Source organism: Dryobates pubescens, chromosome 31, assembly GCF_014839835.1.
Source record: "Dryobates pubescens isolate bDryPub1 chromosome 31, bDryPub1.pri, whole genome shotgun sequence".
Lineage (NCBI taxonomy): Eukaryota > Metazoa > Chordata > Aves > Piciformes > Picidae > Dryobates > Dryobates pubescens.
Genome location: NC_071642.1, coordinates 4,681,099 through 4,700,024, shown reverse-complemented (window position 1 = coordinate 4,700,024; position 18,926 = coordinate 4,681,099). Strand labels below are relative to the sequence as shown.

The following is an 18,926-nucleotide window of genomic DNA, read 5'->3' as shown; positions in this document are numbered from 1 at the left end:
GGGGGTGGTCTCTGAGGCACTGGTGCAGAACAGCTCCAGCTGTCTCCAGTGGGCTCCTGTGAGTCCCAGGTGTTGGCCTCTAAACTTTGGGGTTACTCATCAACCAGGGGTGAGTGCTGTGCAAACCAGGAAGCTTCACAGCCTGCTCCCCTCAGCACCTGTGGGGTTTGCCTCACTCTGCAGACTGGGGAATTGACATCACAGAAGGATCATGGAATGGTTTGGGTAGAAAAGGACCTTAAAGTTCACCCAGTCCAAGCCCCTGCAGCCAGCAGGGACATCCCCAGCCAGAGCAGGTTGCTCACAGCCCCAGACAACCTGACCTGCCCTGGTGCCAGGCATGGGGCAGCTCCCAGCTCTCTGGGCAGCCTGGGACAGGCTCTCCCCACCCTCAGTATAAAGATTTCTCCCTTCACTCTGAATCTCCCTCTTGCAGTTCCAAACCATCCCCCCTTGTCCTGTCCCAACAGGCCCTGCTCCAAAGTCTGTCCCCAGCTTTCTGCTCAGCCTCTTTAAGCACAGCAAGGCCACCAGAGGGTCCAGAGGAGGCCACAAAGATGATCAGAGGGCTGGAGAGTCTCTGCTGTGGGGACAGGTTGGGAGAGTTGGGGCTGTGCAGCCTGGAGAAGAGAAGGCTCCAGGGAGACCTTAGATACCCTGAAGAGGCTCCAGGAGAGCTGGGGAGGGACTTGTGACAAGGGCTGGGAGTGCCAGGCTGAGGGACAATGGCTTTGAGCTGGGAGAGGAGAGATTGAGAGTGGAGATGAGGAAGAAATTGTTGAGAGTGAAGGTGGGGAGAGCCTGGCACAGGCTGCCCAGGAGGCTGTGGCTGCCTCCTGCCTGGAGGTGTTCAAGGCCAGGCTGGATGAGGATGAGCAAGCTGTGCTGGTGGGAGGTGTCCCTGCCCTTGGCAGTGGGGGTGGAACTGGATGGTCTTTAAGGTCCCTTCCAACCTCAGCCCATTCTGGGGTTCTCTTTCCCTGCTGGGGGTGCAGCACAGAGTGGTTTTCTCCCTGGGAAGGAGGGGCAGGAGCCAAGCTGAGCAGAGCCCTCCCTGGGGCTGCCTGCTTCTGCCAGGATCAGCAAGCTGGCTGAGGAGACTCTGCAGGGTTTGATCCTTCCAGAGGCATGGCCACCCTGAGTGGTGGCAGCAGGGGGAGGGAGCCTGTGTTCAGCAAGAGCTGTGCAGAGCTGCTAAAACACTGAAGGATTTGGGCTGTTGTGTCCCAGCTGATTCTCTCTTGCCAGCAGCTCCCTTCCCAGCTAACAGCCACTGTTGGTTTGCCTCAGCAGCTGGGAGGGTGCACAGAGGCAGAGGAGCCAAGAAACCATCTCAGCACCTAAATGAGGCATTAAACCTGGTGAGTTCAGACAGCTTTCTCTTGCCATGTTTGTGCTTTGCAGGGCTCCCCCCGACCTGCCTGTCTCTGCAGGGGGCCTGGGGCAGCTCCCTGCAGCCTCAGCCTTTGCCAGCTGCCTCCAAGAGCAGGTTGGTTTGCTGCTGAATGAGCCAGGCCTGCAAGGAGGGCTTGTGCTGAATGAGGTGCCTCAGGCTGGAGCTTCCTGTGAGGAAGGAGAAATCCTGAGCCTGCCTGGAAGGTGGCAGTGAGCTTGCTGTGGGCAGCTGGAGAGCAGCAGTGTGCAGGGGGACCCCCAGGCTGGCAGTGTGGCAGCCACTGCCCTGAGAGCCTCCAGTTCTAGGAGGTTCTTTGGGTGCTGGTTAGTGACACAGAATCATAGAGTCACAGACTGGGCTAGGTGGGAAGGGACCTTTAAAACTCATCCAGCCCAAGCCCCTGCAGCCCCCAGGGACATCCCCAAGCAGAGCAGGCTGCTCACAGCCCCAAACAACCTGACCTGGGGTGGTGCCAGGGATGGGGCAGCTCCAGCCTCTCTGGGCAACCTGACAAGAGCCCAGCCCCAGCCTCTTGCCCCCCACAGCTCCTTTAGCTCTTGCTGAGCATTGCTCAGCTCCCCTCTGGGGCTGCTCTTCTGCAGGCTCTCAGCCCCAGGGCTCTCAGCCTTTGCTCCTCACAGAGCTGCTCCAGGCCCCTCAGCAGCTTTGCAGCCTGCCCTGGACTCTCTCCAGCAGCTCCCTGGCTCTCTGGGAAGGGTTCCCTGTCTCCTTGTTCTGGGCAGCCCAGAGCATCCCAACCCTGACCTTGTTGTGTGCTGCTCAGAACTTTCCTTTGTTTCAAGCAGTTTTATTTCAGCTCTCCTGCAGCTGGTGCTTGGGAGGCAGCAGTGGGGTTGGGATCCTTTCCACACCAGGCTCTCTGCACCTGCTCTCCAGAATCCCAGGATCCCAGACTGGTTTGGGTCAGAAGGGAACTTAAAGCTCACCCAGTCCAACCCCCTGCAGCCCCCAGGGACATCCCCAACCAGGGCAGGTTGCTCACAGCCCCAAACAACCTGACCTGCACTGGTGCCAGGGATGGGGCAGCTCCCAGCTCTCTGGGCAGCCTGGGACAGGCTCTCCCCACCCTCAGGGTCAAACATTTCTCCTTCTCTCCACTCTGAATCTCCTTTGAGTTCCACCCCATCACCCCTTGTCCTGTACTGATATTTTTCTTTCTCCAACAGGTCTGCTGCTGCCTGCCTGAACCTTCCCCAGGGAACCCTCACCAGAGCAATGGCAGGTAAGGGCCTCTCCAAACCTGGCAGTGCAGGGAAGGTGGTTTCAGAGACTGATTTCCAGTGAGTTGTGATGGCTGTAAAATGTCAGGGGTGCAACTTGAGTCCCTTCCTCAGCTCTTCATGACCCCTGGAGCTCTTCAGCTACTTCTTTTTCCTTGCCTTGGTCACAGTCACCCTTACCCTGTGCCCTCTGTAGGTCAGGTCTCTCAGCTGAGGTTGCTGTTGCAGTGCTAAAGGCTCAGGTGAGACTTGTCTGCAAGTTTAATGAGGAGGGAATCACACAGAAGGGTCCAGCAGAGGAATTCCTGCCTGACAGAGGCTAAAGAGCTTCCCACAGTGCTCCTGCTGACATCTCCACATCTGAAATTTCATGGCCTCACAGAATGGTTTGGATTGGAAGGGACCTTCAAAGCTCACCCAGTCCAACCCCCTGCAGCCAGCAGGGACATCCCCAACCAGAGCAGGTTGCTCACAGCCCCAAACAACCTGACCTGCAATGGTTCCAACCATCTCTCACCTCCCTGGGCAGCCTGGGCCAGGCTCTCCCCACCCTCAGGGTCAAACATTTCTCCCTTCTCTCCACTCTCAAGCTCCCTCTTGCAGTTCCAAGCCATCCCCCACCTTGTCCTGTCCCAACAGGCCCTGCTCCAAAGTCTGTCCCCAGCTTTGTGCTCAGCCCTTCAAGCACTGCAAGGCCACCAGAAGGTCTCCCTGGAGCCTTCTCCTCTCCAGGCTGCCCAAGCCCAACTCTCTCAGCCTGGCCTCCCAGCAGAGGGCTTCCACAGCCTTTCTTCAGAGGAGAGCTGCACTGGAGTGAAAGGAGCAGCACAATTCCTGCCAAGGTTTTGAAGATAAGATAAGAAAGTCAGAGACTTCCACCCAGCTGCTGTTCATTGATAGAATAACTTGGGCTTTGCAAGCAAGGCTTCTCCTGGCTGATCCAACCTGTTGATCCTGGCCCTGGAGTGGGAGCAGCCAGACGTGAGAGGCAATGTTTTCCTTTGCTTGCTTTTGTCTGCTCTTGGAAGCCACCCACAACAGCTGAAAGCTCCAAGGTCTCCCTGGGAGAGGAGGTGCTCATCTGGCTGCCTGCAGCTGGGCAGCAGCACTGAGGATTCCTTCTGCTCTTTGTGTGCCTAGCAAACCACCATGGAAGGGTTTGGAGAGTTCTGTCAGCCCCACAAGTGACCCTGCAGCAGCTGGTGCCCAGCAGGACAGTGGGGTTTGGGGACTCTGTGCATTGGAAGATGGCAGCAGAGCTGTTAGGATAGGAGAGAGAAAAGGGAGGAGAGCAGAAGGAGAGGAACCAGCTGCAGCTTGGGCTGCCTGAAGAGGAATGGAACCAAACTTTCCTCATGGAATCATGGAATGGGTTGGGTTGGAAGGGAGCTCCAAAGGTCATCCAGCCCAACCCTCCCTGCACTCAGCAGGGACATCCTCCACTGGAGCAGGTTGCTCAGAGCCTTGTGGAGCCTCACCTTGAATATCCCCAGGGATGGAGCCTCAGCCAGCTCCCTGCCTTCTCAGAGAACCTGCTTTAACCTTGGGCTCCCTGGCTTCCCTAGAGAGCTGACTTGGTTTCAGAGCTTGCTCCCTCCCTTTCCTTTGACCCAGCACTGCTGTGGCTTTCCTAGGCTGCTGGCTGCCCAGGAGAAAGCCCTCCCAGAGTTGATAGCAAAGCAAAAACCACTTCTGTGAAGGCCAAATTCCTTTGGACTTTGGAAGCAGCCCTGAGACATCAGCCCTGGGTTGGGGGGGGGTCAGCAGAAGGTGTTAACCAGTAACTGATACCAGCTTCAGAGGCCACCTGAAGTAGTCATGGAAAGGTTTGGGTTGGAAGGGACCCCAGAGATCATCTGCTCCAAGCTCCCTGCCATGGGCAGGGACACCTCTCAACTGGCACAGGCTGCTCAAGGCCTCATCCAGCCTGGCCTTCAACACCTCCAGGGATGAGGCAGCCACAGCCTCCCTGGGCAGCCTGTGCCAGGCTCTCCCCACCCTCACTCTCAACAATTTCTTCCTCATCTCCACTCTCAGTCTCTCCTCTCCCAGCTCAAAGCCATTGTTCCTCATCCTGTCCCTCCCAGCCCTTGTCCAAAGTCCCTCCCCAGCTCTCCTGGAGCCCCTTCTGGTCCTGGCAGGCTGCTCTGAGGTCTCCCTGGAGCCTTCTCCAGGCTGAATTCAGCCCCTCAGCTCCCTCAGAGCCATGTGAGGATGCCTCTGCATTCAAGTGATCTCTGTGTTCTGTGTTGTAGAAAAGGTGAACAACTTCCCCCCACTGCCCAAGTTCATCCCCCTGAAGCCCTGCTTCTACCAGAACTTTGCTGATGAGATCCCCATCGATTACCAGGCTCTGGTGAAGAGAATCTACCATGTGTGGATCTGTAAGTGGAGTCAGAACCTTGTGCTGGGGCAATGGCTGGGGGTGGGAGAAGCTTGGACATTTCACTGCCTTGTGTGCTTTAAAGTTGTGGCAAATTGTGGAGCCTCCTTCTCTGGAGAGCTTCCAAACCCCCCCCTGGCCCTTGTGCTCCTGGGCACAGCTGCTGTGGGTGCCCTGCTGGAGCAGGGGGGAGGGTGGTGGACTGGATGAGCCCCAGAGGTCCCTTCCTACCCCTCCCCACCAGCCTGGGATTCTGTGAGTGCAATTAGTTGATGAGAGAGCAAATCCTCTTAGAATCCTGCAATACAACTTTGGGAGCAAATGTTAAAGCTGTCTTGCCTTGAATCATCAGCACAGAGCTGCTGGTGGAGAAAGGAGAGGGAAACAGGGATGGAAAAAGCCAGGAGGAGGTTTGAGGAGAGCAAAAGCAAACCCCACCTGGCACCTTTGTTAATGGCAAGTGATGCTGGCCTCCCAATTCACCTAAAATAGGGTGAAAGGAGAATCTTAGGCACCAAAAGGAACTCACAGAATGGGTTGGGTTGGAAAGCACCTCAAGGATCATCCAGTGCCAACCCCCCCTGCCATGGGCAGGGACACCTCCCACCAGCCCAGCTTGCTCAAGGCCTCATCCAGCCTGGCCTTGAGCACCTTCAGGGAGGGGACAGCCACAGCCTCCCTGGGCAGCCTGTGCCAGAGCCTCACCACCCTCATACTGCAGAACTTCTTCCTCAGCTCCAGCCTAACCCTGCTCTGCCTCAGCTTCAAACCCTTCCCCCTTGCCCTGTCTCTACACACCCTCAGGAGAATCCCTCTGCAGCCTCCCTGCAGGATCCCTTCAGGTCCTGGCAGCAGCTCTGAGGTCCCCCTGGAGCTTTCTCCTCTGCAGGCTGCACAGCCCCAGCTCCCTCAGCCTGTGCTCCCAGCAGGGCTCCTCCAGCCCTGGGATCCTCTTTGTGGCTTCCTCTGGACTCCCTCCAGCTGCTCTGTGTCCTCCTTCTGCTGGGGACACCAAAAGTGTTGTGAAGGAGCAGGTCTGCTGGCTCTGGCCTCGTGTACCTTAACCCCTCCAAAGCCAGCCCTGAGAGCTGCCCTTTGGACAGTGCTGCTCAGTGCAGTGCCAGGGAATGCCCTGGAAGGTGAAAATCTTTTTTGCCTTGCTTGTATTTATTTTCCTTCCCCCCCTCAATGTTCCTCATCCCTTTTTTACCCTCCCCACTGAAGGAAAGCTGCTCTTCTGCCAGCTCTGCATTGGGTGGCCTGGTTTGGGGTCCAGATGCATGGGCTGTGTGTCTGAGGGAGGTTTGTGTGCAGCAAGAATGGCCTCCTCTATGGCCCCATTGTCCCTGCCTTATTTAGAGCTGCTGAAATGAGCTCTGTAATTCTCTTGCCTGAAGAAACTGCTTGTCCCTTCAGCCCAACTGCTTCCATGTTTGGGGGCTCCAAAGCCACCTTTGTCTCTGCCTCTCCCCCAGACAAAGCCTCCCTCAAGGCCAGTCAGTGGCTGGCTGGAAAGGTGCCAACCACTGTGGGCCACTGGTCCCAGGGCATGGCTTGAGGAAGCCCTGGAGTCCCCACCCTGAGCTTCAGCTCTCCAGCTGCAGCTTTCTGCTGGGCTCTCCTCGAGGTTTGGGGCTGAAAGGAGGGAAGGCTGGAAGCAAGGAGAGGCTGCTGTTAAAAATAGCAGCCCCAAGTCGTTGCTGGAAGGTTGGCTGCTCGTTGCTTTCATGAGATGTCAGCGTCTGATGGAGGTGGGAGGTGGTTTGGGGAAGCCTGTCCCAGAGCTCCCACTGCTGGAGAACAGACTCCTGCCTGACTGCAGAGCAAACTCCTCCTCTGGAGACCTGCCAGCCCCATCTGGATGTGTTCCTCTGTGAGCTGTGCTGGATTCTCTGCTCCTGCTCTGGCAGGGGCTTGGACCCTGATGATCTCTGGAGGTCCCTTCCAACCCCTAACCTCCTGTGATCCGCTGCAGGGATGACCAGAAGGTCCTTCAGACATCCCAGGTGCTCTTGGCTCCAAGGCTGTTCTTAGTCAAAGTAACTGGGGGGCAATAAATGGCACCTGGAAAGCAAAGTTTGCAGAAGCACAGCTAAGAGGAATGCTCCAGGAGTGTGGAGTTGGGAGGGCAGGGTTAATGCTTGGACTCTGATGGTCTCAAGGATCTTCTCCAACCTGAAGGACTCTGTGTGAAGGAAATGTCATTGCTGACAATTCCTTCCCCCAGTGTTAAGATGTAAGAGCAAGGAATTGACCCCCAGCATGGAGGAGTTGGAAGGGACCTCTGGGAGGGGTGCAGTGCACCCACAGCAGCCTGCCCAGGAGCACAGTGCCCAGGGGGGGTTGGAAGCTCTCCAGAAGGAGACTCCACAACCTCTCTGGGCAGCCTGCTCCAGGCCTCCAGCACCCTCACACCAAACAACTTTCTCCTCCTGCTCAGATGGAACCTCCTGGGCCAGGCTCTCCCCACCCTCAGGGTCAAACATTTCTCCCTTCTCTCCACTCCCAATCTCCCTCTTTTAGTTCCAAACCATCCCCCCTTGGCCTGTCCCAACAGGCCCTGCTCCAAAGTCTGTCCCCAGCTTTCTGCTCAGCCCTTGAAGCACTGCAAGGCCACCAGAAGGTCTCCCTGGAGCCTTCTCCTCTGCAGGCTGCCCAAGCCCAGCTCTCTCAGCCTGGCTCCCAGCAGAGGGCTTCCAGCCCTCCAAAAAGAGGAACTTGTGTTTGGGCTGAGCCTGGGGGGGATGCAGGGAGTCCCTGGATCATTGAGGGGAGCCCATGGAGGAAAGTGGGGAGCCCCTGGCATGGGGACTGAGCTCAGGCTGCAGAGCTGGGAGCTGTGCAGCTCTGCTTGGTGCTGGGAAAGGGAGGAGCAGCAGCAGCAGTTTGCTCACATCTCCTTAGCACAGCACTAGTGTGCTCCAGGGGCTGCTGTCATCTGTTCTTTTTATCCAAGTGGCAGGAGCAGGGATATGAAGAGGCCTTGGAGCTGTCCCTGTGGTCCTGTGTTCCCAGCCTGGCTGGAGTTTGCTCATCCCCTCACTCACAGCAGCACTTACAAGCCCCTGAAGCTCCCTCCTGGCTTCCTCAGAGGCCCAGGGAAGCAGAGGCAGAGCCCACAAAGGCTGTGCTGACCTGGGGGAGCTCCTGAGGCAGCCCCAGTGAGCACAGAGACCAAAGTCCTGCTGAGCCTGGGTGCAGGGCAGTGTTCCCCCTCCTCCCTTCTCCCCTCTCCCCATTTGCTCCAAGTGGGACCTGGACCCTGCTCGTAACTCCGGATCCTGCTGGCCTGAACCTGCTGCTGGTCACAGCGTTTGCCACCCAGCTCTCCACCCTTTGGCAGGTCCCAAAAGAGTTTCCTCATCCCCCTGTCACTGCATTCCCTTTGGGGGTGGATGTGCCAGCTCCTGGGGCTGGCAGCAGCCTGCATGATTGCTGCAGGATTGGAGTTCCCCACTGCAGGGTGGACCCTTCCCATTGCCGCCCCTGGGTGCTGACTTCCTCCCTGTGTGGAGATGTGGCACTGCAGGACCCTCTGTCCTCTGCTCTCTTGCAGTTTACTGCATCACTCTGGTGGTGAACATCATTGCCTGCCTGGCCTGGTGGATTGGAGGAGGCAATGGAGTCAACTTTGGCTTGGCCATCCTCTGGCTCATCCTCTTCAGTCCCTGTGGCTACGTCTGCTGGTTCCGCCCTGCCTACAAAGCCTTCCGGTGAGCACCAGCCCTGGAGGAGCTTCTCTGTCCTCCTGGGGGGGTGAGGGGGGGAATGGGGTAGTGGAGAGGGGGCTGGGTTGTTACTGCTCCTCTGGAGCTCCCTCTGGGATGAAGATCTTGAGGTCTGAAAGCCTTGGTTACTTCTGAGGTGATCAGAATGTGGCTGTTTCTAAATGCAGGGTGCAGGACTGAGGGTCACCAGGGAACCACAGAATGGGTTGGATTGGAAGGGACCTGAAAGCTCATCCAGCTCCAGCTCCCTGCCATGGGCAGGGACACCTCCCACCAGCACAGCTTGCTCAAGGCCTCATCCAGCCTGGCCTTGGACACCTCCAGACAGGAGGCAGCCACAGCCTCCCTGGGCAGCCTGTGCCAGGCTCTCCCCACCCTCCCTCTCAACAATTTCTTCCTCCCCTCCAGTCTCAATCTCTCCTCTCCCAGCTCAAATCCATTGTCCCTCATCCTGGCACTCCCAGCCCCTGTCCAAAGTCCCTTTCCAGCTCTCCTGGAGCCCCTTCAGGTCCTGGAGGGCTGCTCCGAGGTCTCCCTGGAGCCTTCTCACCTGCTTAGGATCAGAGGTGAGCAGCAGTGAGTTGTTTGCTGCTTCCATGAGGATGAAATTCATCTCTTCCTTAACTCTCTGGAGCTAGCAGCAGCCTCCCAGCAGTCTGCCACTCAGCTGCTGGTTTGGTGAAGCCTCACTGAGGCTGCTTTTGATGGAGGACCATTAGCTTATTAGTTTTTGAGAGCTCTTCTTTCTGTCTCTGGATCCTCCAGAGCTCAGCTGCTTTGCTTTAGAGATAAAAGCAGCTCCCTGGAGCAAGTGCTTCTGAAACTCCACAAATATTTAAAGCCATCTGAGGGTTGTTTTTTTTTTCACTTTAATTAATAATCATTTGCATTTGCTCCTGCTGGCTGTGATCACCAGGCTGGATTCAGTGCATGAAGCTTGTCAGAGCTGTGAGGGTCCTCCAGAGGCAGGGAGGGGAGACCCCTGCCCAGTGTCACACAGCAGACCCCACACACCACTCAGGGCTGTGGGTGGTGAAGTTGAAGCTTTTCCTGCTTCCCCATTACCAAAGTCCTCAGGATTGTGATGATTAGAATTGTTTTGGTTGGAAAAGATCTCTGAGCTCTCAAGAGGGACTTGGAGCTGCTGGAGAGGGTCCAGAGGAGGCCACAAAGATGATCAGAGGGCTGCAGAACCTCCCCTGTGGGGACAGGCTGGGAGAGTTGGGGCTGTTCAGCCTGGAGAAGAGGAGGCTGCAGGGAGACCTCAGAGCAGCCTTCCAGTACCTGAAGGGCTCCAGGAGAGCTGGGGAGGGACTTGTGACAAGGGCTGGGAGTGCCAGGATGAGGAACAATGGCTTTGAGCTGGGAGAGGGGAGACTGAGAGTGGAGATGAGGAAGAAATTGTTGAGAGGGAGGGTGGGGAGAGCCTGGCACAGGCTGCCCAGGGAGGTTTGTGGCTGCCTCCTGCCTGGAGGTGCTCAAGGCCAGGCTGGATGAGGCCCTGAGCAACCTGTGCTGGTGGGAGGTGTCCCTGCCCATGGCAGGGGAGTTGATAATCTCCAGAGGTCCCTTCCAAACCCTTTGTTCTGTGATTCTCTGATCAGAAAGTTCTACAAGACAGGAAAATGTCAGCTCTGAACTCTTGCCCTCTGGGGCTGGGGTTTTGTCCTCATCCCTGCTTGAGAAGCCCTAAGCCTGGCTGGAACTCACTTCAAAGAGCTGTTTCCAGGCTGGGAGAAATTACTCCTCCCTGCTGACCTCCCCTGGGCTCCTCAAGGAGTGTTTCCAATTATTTCTGTGGTGTTGGTTGTGTGTTTGTGCAGCTGAACACTGAGAGGTCCCTGAGGTTGCTCTGCAAAGACCTCAGCAGTTAAAAAAAGCCCAGGCCCAGGGGGCAGCCTGGCAGGGCCACAGGGAGCACTCATTGCCTTTGACATCAGTTGAGGGAGAGCCTGGAAAAGCCCTGCCAGTGGGGCAGCACTGTGGGATTGCAGCTGGTTAGGAGCCAGGACAGTGAGGTCAGACCCTCTTGTTCTGCTGCTTCTGGGAAGAGGCAACCCTTGGGCCCTGGCCTGCTGCCTGCCAGGAGGCTTTCGTCAGAGCTTCGTCACAGCTCTGCCTCCAAACCAAGCCAGCTGCAGAGCTCTGGGGCCAGGCCAGGGCTTGCTCCGGGCCGGGGCTTGCTCCGGGCCGGGCCAGGGCTGCTCCGGGCCGAGGCTTGCTCCGGGCCGGGCCAGGGCTGCTCCGGGCCGGGGCTTGCTCCAGGCCGGGGGGCTTGCTCCGGGCCGGGGGGCTTGCTCCGGGCCGGGGGGCTTGCTCCGGGCCGGGGGGCTTGCTCCGGGCCGGGGGGCTTGCTCCGGGCCGGGGGGCTCGCTCCGGGCCGGGGCTTGCTCCGGGCCGGGGGGCTTGCTCCGGGCCGGGGGGCTTGCTCCGGGCCGGGGGGCTTGCTCCGGGCCGGGGCTTGCTCCGGGCCGGGGGGCTTGCTCCGGGCCGGGGGGCTTGCTCCGGGCCGGGGGGCTTGCTCCGGGCCGGGGCTTGCTCTGGGCCAGTGCTGCTCCAGGCCTGCTCCAGGAATCACAGAATGGACCAGGCCAGAAGGGACCTCCAAAGCTCAGCCAGTTACAACCCTGCTGCACTCAGCAGGGACATCCTCCACCAGATCAGCTTGCCCAGAGCCCTGTCCAGCCTCACCTTGAGTATCTCCAGGGATGGAGCCTCAACCACCTCCCTGGGCAACCTGTTGCAGTGCTCCAGCAGCCTCCTGGTGCAGAACTTGTTCCTCACATCCAATCTCAATCTGCTCTGCTCTAGTTTGAAGCCATTGCCCCTGGTCCTGTCCCTTCAGGCCTTTGCAAACAGTCTCTCTGCATCCTTCCTGTAGCCCCTTCAGGTCCTGGCAGGCTGCTCTAAGGTCTCCCTGGAGCCGTCTCTTCTCCAGGCTGAGCACCCCCAGCTCCCTCAGCCTGTCCTCATAGCAGAGCTGCTCCAGCCCCCTGAGCATTTTTGTGTCCCTCCCCTGGACCCTCTCCATCAGCTCCAGGTCCTTCCTGTATTGAGGGTTCCAGCCCTGCACACAGCCCTGCAGGTGAGGTCTCAGCAGAGCACAGTGGCAGAATCCCCTCTCTGGCTCTGCTGGCAGTGCTGCTTTGGATGCAGCCCAGGCTGTGATTGGCCTCCTGTGCTGCAGTCTCCCCCTGCCTGCTCCTGGCCAGCTTCTCCCCCACCAGCACCCCCAAGTCCCTTTCCTCAGGGCTGCTTTCTGTGACCTCCTCCCCTGGCCTGTGTTGATTGTGAGGTTTGTTCTGGCCCAGAACCCTGCACTTGCTCTTGTTGAACTTCATGAGGTTCACCTAGGGCCACCTCTGCAGCTTGGCCAGGTCCCTCTGGATGCCATCCTGTCCAGGAAGCTGGATCAGAAGCCACCTTTTCTGGGGATCCTCACTAATTCCCACAGATCCTCTCAAATGAAGACTCCTCCAGCCCTTGCAGGTTGGAGTTGGAAAGAGTCTGTCTGAGGGCTCAGCTTCCAGCCTTATCCTGGTTAATTGGATTGGGGGAGGCTCTGAGCAGCCCACGGTGGAAGGGTTCCCTTCACTTTGCTGTGCTCTGGGGTGACATTTGAAGGGTGGGATCATGGGGATGCCAAATGTCTTTCATGGATTCAGAGAATGGGTTGGGTTGGAAGGGACCTCAAAGCTCAGCCAGTCCCAACCCCCTGCCATGGGCAGGGACACCTCCCACCAGCCCTGGGTGTGTAAGGCCCCATTCAGCCTGGCCTTGGACACCTCCAGGCAGGAGGCAGCCACAGCCTCCCTGGGCAGCCTGTGCCAGGCTCTCCCCACCCTCACTCTCAACAGTTTCTTCCTCATCATTTCACAGCAAATCTGTGGCCTTCTTGTGAGAGGCAGAGGGTGACTGTCCCAGCACAGGGATCAGTGCCAGGGCTCTGCCTGGAGGCCTTTCTGCTTGTCTCAGGCTAGCTGAGGTCCACAGCATCAACCTCTCCAGAGGCTGGGCTCCTGCCTCTCTCATCTCCTTGTTAAGCATCAGGGGATGATAATTCCAATCATAAACAGTTGAATGCTTCCAGGGTCTGTGCAGGAACTGGGAATGACCTCAGCTCTTTTGCAACCTCCCCCTTGCTCCAGGCTGCCTCCTGAGCAGCTGAAGTAGGTTTTGTGAAGCTGTAAATCAGAGAATCCCAGAACTGTTCAGGCTGGAAAAGACCTCTCAGATGATTAGGTTCAACCACTGCCCCAACACTGCCCCTGAACCATGTCACAGAACCACAGAGTTGTCAGGGTTGGAAGGGACCTCAAGGATCATCCAGTTCCAACCCCCCTGTCATGAGCTGGGACACCTCACACTGCATCATGTCCTTCAGCACATCTCCAGAGCATTTAAATCCCTCCAAGGATGATGATTCCAGCAGTGTCCTGGACAGCCTATTCCAGGGCTTGACAACCCTTTCAGTGCCACCATGGCATCTTTGAGGTCCTGTCACTGCTATCATTCACCTCATAAAAACTGGCTGCTTGGGGGGTTCCACATGTGCCTGGGCTAACAACAAAGGGCTGACTCCATGGCAGGGCTGCTTGCATGGGATGAAGATGCTCTGCTGCAGTTCTGTGGCAGAGCCAAGGCTTGGAATAATGAAATCATAGAAGTGTTGAGGTTGGAAGAGACTTCTGAGCTCACCAAGTCCTACCTAGAGCTCCCAATCCAGGCCCTGCTGCTAAGCCACTGCTACCAAGCCATGGCCCTCAGCACCACATGGAATTGTTGGGGTTGGAAAAGCCCTCTGAGATCATCCAGTTCATCACCAACCCAACCCCATCATGGCCACTAAACCATGGCCCCAGGGTTCTGGAACACCTCCAGGGATAGGGACTCCACCACCTCCCTGCTCAGCCTGTGCCAGTGCCTCAGAACCCTTCCTGGGAAGCCATTTTTCCTCTTCCCCAACCTGAACCTCCCCTGGCACACCTTGAGACCATTGCCTCTTGTGCTGTCTCTTGTCTTCTTGAGAAGAGCCCAACCCTCACCTGGCTCCGGACTCCCCTCAAGGAGCTGCAGAGGGCAATGAAGTCTCCCTCAGCCTCCTCTTCTCCACACTAAGCACCCTCAGCTGCTCCTCCCCAGCCCTGTTCTCCAGACCCCTCCCCAGCTTTGTTGCCCTTCTCTGGACCTGCTCCAGCCCCTCATTGTCCTCCTTGCAGTGAGAGACCCAAATCTGAACTGAGCAGAACCTGGGCCAGACAGAGCAGTGCTCCAGAGCACCCATGACAGAGAGACCATGATCAGGTCTCCTGGTTTGGGACCATGTTCATGCTCTCTGTGCCCTCTCATGTTCAGGGCTCTCTCAGCCTCCCCAGCCTGGAGATGTGGAGCCCTCAAAGCTGTGAAAGGCAGCTCCTGCACCTGCTCTTCTGGTGTCTCCTTCCATCATGTCCCAGTGCTGGATCATTACCCATGGGCAGGATGCTGAGGAGCCCCCGAGACAACCCCAGCTGCAATTCTCATGCTCCATGATTGCTTCTGGCACATGGCAGCTTCAGCCTGCTGCTGCTGCTCAGGTTCCTCTGTGCCAGCTCTCAGGGCTCAGGCTGAGCTGTCTGCAGGTGCTGGGGCAGAGGAATGCTTCAGGCTCTCTCTGAGCTGCAGGAGGCTGCTCTGCTCGTGTGTCAGCATCAAGGCAGGCACCCTGGCAGAGAGTTGCAGGAGCCAGGCTCCCTGGGAGGGGTCAGGTACTGGTGATTCATGGATCTGTGCTTTGGCTGCCAGGGAGAGAGGAGAAACCTTCAAAGCACAGAGCTCCAGAGGGGTCTCTTCTGAGAGGGTCTGTGCATGGGGGCTGAAGAACCTCCCCTATGGGGACAGGCTGGGAGAGCTGAGGCTTTTGAGCCTGGAGAAGAGAAGGCTCCAGGGAGACCTCAGAGCAGCCTTCCAGTACCTGAAGGGCTCCAGGAGAGCTGGGGAGGGACTTGTGACGAGGGCTGGGAGTGCCAGGATGAGGAACAATGGCTTTGAGCTGGGAGAGGGGAGACTGAGAGTGGAGATGAGCAAGAAATTGTTGAGAGTTAGGGTGGGGAGAGATTGGAACAGGTTGCCCAGGGAGGTTTGTGAATGCCTCTTGCCTGGAGGTGCTCAGGGCCAGGCTGGATGAGGCAGCCTGTGCTGGTGGGAGGTGTCCCTGCCCATGGCAGGGGCTTGGAACTGGCTGAGCTTTCAGGTCCCTTCCAACCCAACCCCTTCTGTGAATCTCTGATGGGGTCAAACAAGGGTGTGAAGCAACGTGGGGTGTTGGTCCTCCCCTAACTGCCTCTCTTCCTTTCCAGGTCAGACAGCTCCTTTAATTTCATGGCCTTTTTCTTCATCTTTGGAGCCCAGTTCCTCCTCACAGTCCTGCAGACCATTGGCTTCTCTGGCTGGGGAGCCTGGTAAGCAGAAAGCTCCAACAGCCTGGCAGCTGAGCATGCAGCTCCCCTGCCCCAAGGGCTGCTTCTGGCAACTTCTGAGAAACTGGTGGGAGCCTGTGCTGGGTGGAGTGGAGGCAGCTCTCTGTTTGGGCTGTAATTACAGAGTGCACTGTTTGGTTGTTGCAAGAGTTCCTCTGTTGGCAGAAGTCTGCTTCACCTGCTTGGTCTTTGCAGCACCTTCCTGCAAGGCCCACTGCTTTTTACCATTTCACCACCCAGTCTCAAGGTTAATGGAACTGTTTGGGTTGGAGAAGCTCTCTGAGAGCATCCAGTCCAACCTTCAACCCAACCCCACCATGGGCACCACACCATGGCCCCAAGTGCCATGGCCACAGGGTTCTGGAACACCACCTCCAGGGCTGGGGACTCCACCACCTCCCTGGGCAGCCTCTGCCAAGCCCTGACCACCCCTCCAGCAAAGAAATTGTTCCTCCTCTCCAACCTAAGCCTCCCCTGGCACAATTTCAGGCCATTACCTCTCCTGTCACCAGATCCTAAGGAGAAGAGCCCAACCCCCACGTGGCTCCAGCCTCCTCTCAGGAGCTGTAGAGGTCTCCCTCAGCCTCCTCCACACTAACCACCCCCAGCTCCCTCAGCTGCTCCTCCCCAGCCCTCTTCTCCAGACCCTTCCCCAGCTTGGTTGCCCTTCTCTGGACCTGTTCCAGCCCCTCAGTGTCCTCCTTGCAGCGAGGGTCACTCTCTCTTAAGAAGAGAGCTCTGATGATGTTGTTTCTCTCTCTGTGTCTCCAGTGGGTGGTTGGCAGCCATTGGCTTCTTCAGCTCCAACGTGGCAGCTGCTGTGTTCATGCTGTTCCCTGCCATCATGTTCACACTGTCAGCAGTGGCAATGCTGATCTGCATTATAAGGGTAGGTTGCTCCAGCTGTCTTCTCTGTCCTCAGCTGGGGGGTCTCAGGAGTATCTAGAGGGCAGATCCAGGGAACACAAGACATGGGGCTGGATGTTGTCACCCCTTCACGTGGTGATGTTCCTTGCCATGGAATCATAGGAACATAGAATGGGTTGGGTTGGGTTGGGTTGGAAGGGACCTGAAGGCTCATCCAGTCCCAACCCCCTGCCATGGGCAAGGACACCTCCCACCAGCACAGCTTGCTCAAGGCCTCATCCAGCCTGGCCTTGAGCACCTCCAGGGAGGAGGCAGCCACAGCCTCCCTGGGCAACCTGTTCCTTTCACCACCTTTGTACTGAAGAACTTCTTCCTCAGCTCCAGTCTGACCCTGCTCTCCCTCAGCTTTAGACCATTCCCCCTTGTCCTATCCCTAGACACCCTCAGGAGAAGCTCCTCTGCAGCCTTCCTGTGGGCTCCCTTCAGGTAGTGGCAGGCAGCTCTGTTCTCCAGCTGCAGCTCCCTTCTCTCCAGTGCTCCCTTCTCAGTGTGTTCAGTGCTGTTGCTCCTTGGAAGTGCAGCTCCTTAGAGAGAGAGAGGAACAACCCCAGCAGAGCCCCTGAGGGCCTGGAGCTCTCCTCAGCCGAGGATGCCTGGTGCTGACTTCCCTTCTCTTCTCTCTCCCCTCCCTTAGGTACACAAAATCTACCGAGGAGGTGGTGGAAGCTTTCAGAAAGCTCAGGATGAGTGGAACAGTGGCACATGGAGGAACCCCCCCAGCAGGGAGGCTCAGTACAGCAATTTTTCTGGGAACAGCCTGCCAGAGTACCCCACAGTGCCCAACTACCCCCCGGGAAACCAATGGCCTTAAGCAGCCTCAGCTGCAAACTGCCTGGCTGCCCTTCTCTGGTTTCCTCTTGGGTTTTGGTTGGGTTTTGGGGTTTTTTTTTTGATCTTTTTATTATTGTCATTTGAAAAGATCATTTGGCATTCCCCCTGCCCCCCCCAAGCCACCCCCACCTTGGGGCCTGTGGTTTGGTTTTGTGTCTCCTCATCACCGCAGAAGTGCTGCCAGCCCTCGCCAAGCCCTCGCCAGCTCCGGAGCTCTGCACGGCCTGCCCCACAAGGTTTTTCCTGTGCTTTTTGTTGCCAGTGTTTGCCTGAGGAACCAACCATTCCCTGCCCTTCCTCCAGGGGATCACACCTCTCTTCCCCCTCCGTGGTGGTGCCCACCACCAGGACTGCTCCTTCCCCTGCCTCCCTGCTGAGCTTTCGTCTCTCGAGCCGCCGGCGCCCGGCGAGCGCTGGGAGCCCCTGGGCTTTGCTCTCCTGGGTGAAGGATCTGGACTTGGTGACTCCAAGGGAAAAGCAGCACTGCAGTTACATGGTACTAGCAAAGGTATCTGTGACCTCTACAGCCTCAGCCTCCCCTGCTCTCTGCTGAAGAATCCCTTTGGGTGCTTGTTGTGGGTGAGTGGCGTTCAGCTGTGAAGTCCTCAAGAGTCCTCCCGAGCCTGGCCAGGACTCTGCTGCCACCAGACACTTTGCTTTCCCTGCTGCCAAAAGTTGTAGCTGGATCTGTGTGCTTCAGAGGTGCAGATTCAGCTCATCTGCTCCATGATTGCTTGCTAAAAGCCTGAGTCAAAGCCCACAGGAACCTGCTGAGAAGCTGGCTGACTCTGGGCTTTGGACCTGGCTCCCTGGGCGACGTGCTCCCTGTCACAGGTAGGCAGCACAAAGTCTCTGTGCCACCTCCACTCCACTCCTGTGGCATCCAGGTTTTGTGCTGACCCAAGAAGGGCCCTCTGGGGCACACCTTGCCTTGGTGGGACACTTCTCTGGGCCATCAAGGTAACTGTTGAGCTCAGTGCTGGGCCCCAGCATGGTTTGGGAACATTTCTCTCACAGTGAATAGTTTTAGTCCTGCCTGCTCCTGGTGTGGTTGAGACCCAAACGTGGTGGGGTCTGGCAGACCAAGAGAATCTTCTTGTTAGTGCTCCTGAGTGGTGTTTGCTGTGCAGACCTGCTCTGTGTAACCAGCAGCACTCTCTTCCCACATCTGAGCAGGGAGAGAGATTCCTGCCTTGCTCCAAGAGTCAGCTCAGGAGAGGATGAAGCTGCTGGGAGGTTTTGTTTTCCCCAGGAGCTGGCATCCATCTCATTGTTCATCTCTGTTCTGCACCCCAGGACTTGTGTGGCCTGAGCCATCCCCTTCCCCTCTGTCCCACAGCCCTCCAGGCAGCACAGGTTCTTCTTCTTCCCCAGAAGCCTGCTGGGAAGCTTTTCCAGCCTGTCAGCTGGGAGAGCACTTCCCAGTGGTTTTCTAGGGGAGGGAGTGTTCAAAGCCTTCAGCTCTGAGAGTTTTGGCCCCAGTGACCCTCTCTGGAAACCTGGGAAGGGTTGGGCACCAGAACTGGGATGGGATCCCAGAGGTGTTCTGGTGTAAGTGGAGTCACTCCAAATTCACACTGAGTAACTGGAAAATCCAAATTGGCTGCTGGAGAAGGCCAGGGAGGTTGTCCTAGGTAGGTGGGACTGATGTGCAAGTGATCTTTTGTCTCTACATGTGCCTTATCTAATCAAGTACTGGCTGGGGAAGGAGAACCCTTCGGCCCCCACCGCCCCTGTAGGACATCCCCTTTGCTCCAACTCCTCCTGTGTCATACTGGAAACACCACCTGGAGCCTGCAAGGCAGCTTTGTTAGGGCCCAAACGAAGAGGGATCAGAGGGCAGAGCCTCCCTGGGGGCTTCTGCTCACAGGCAGCACTGAGGCCTTCTGCTGGCTCCGGGGGTGCTGAGCTGCTCCCAGCACCGGGGGTTTAGTGGTGACTGTGCAATGTGCTTGTACGTAC

General features: G+C 57.4%; 1 protein-coding gene across 1 annotated transcript; it reads left to right on the top strand.

Moving 5' to 3' along the window:
- The first annotated feature begins 2,590 nt into the window (after nt 1-2,590).
- Nucleotides 2,591-17,018, top strand: SCAMP4 (secretory carrier membrane protein 4). Its single transcript, XM_009909583.2, has 6 exons — nt 2,591-2,639; nt 4,893-5,021; nt 8,577-8,733; nt 15,087-15,188; nt 15,978-16,095; nt 16,768-17,018. Exons 1-6 carry the CDS (start codon nt 2,633-2,635, stop codon nt 16,942-16,944), a joined length of 690 nt encoding a protein of 229 aa, XP_009907885.1. The 5' UTR covers nt 2,591-2,632; the 3' UTR covers nt 16,945-17,018.
- Nucleotides 17,019-18,926: the final 1,908 nt, after the last annotated feature.

What these genes read in the sequence shown, in the direction of transcription:
- SCAMP4 (XM_009909583.2), top strand. An exon ending in TTCTCTGGCTGGGGAGCCTG is followed by an intron (nt 15,189 to 15,977) that starts GTAAGCAGAAAG and finishes CTGTGTCTCCAG; the next exon opens with TGGGTGGTTGGCAGCCATTG. An exon ending in TGCTGATCTGCATTATAAGG is followed by an intron (nt 16,096 to 16,767) that starts GTAGGTTGCTCC and finishes CCCCTCCCTTAG; the next exon opens with GTACACAAAATCTACCGAGG.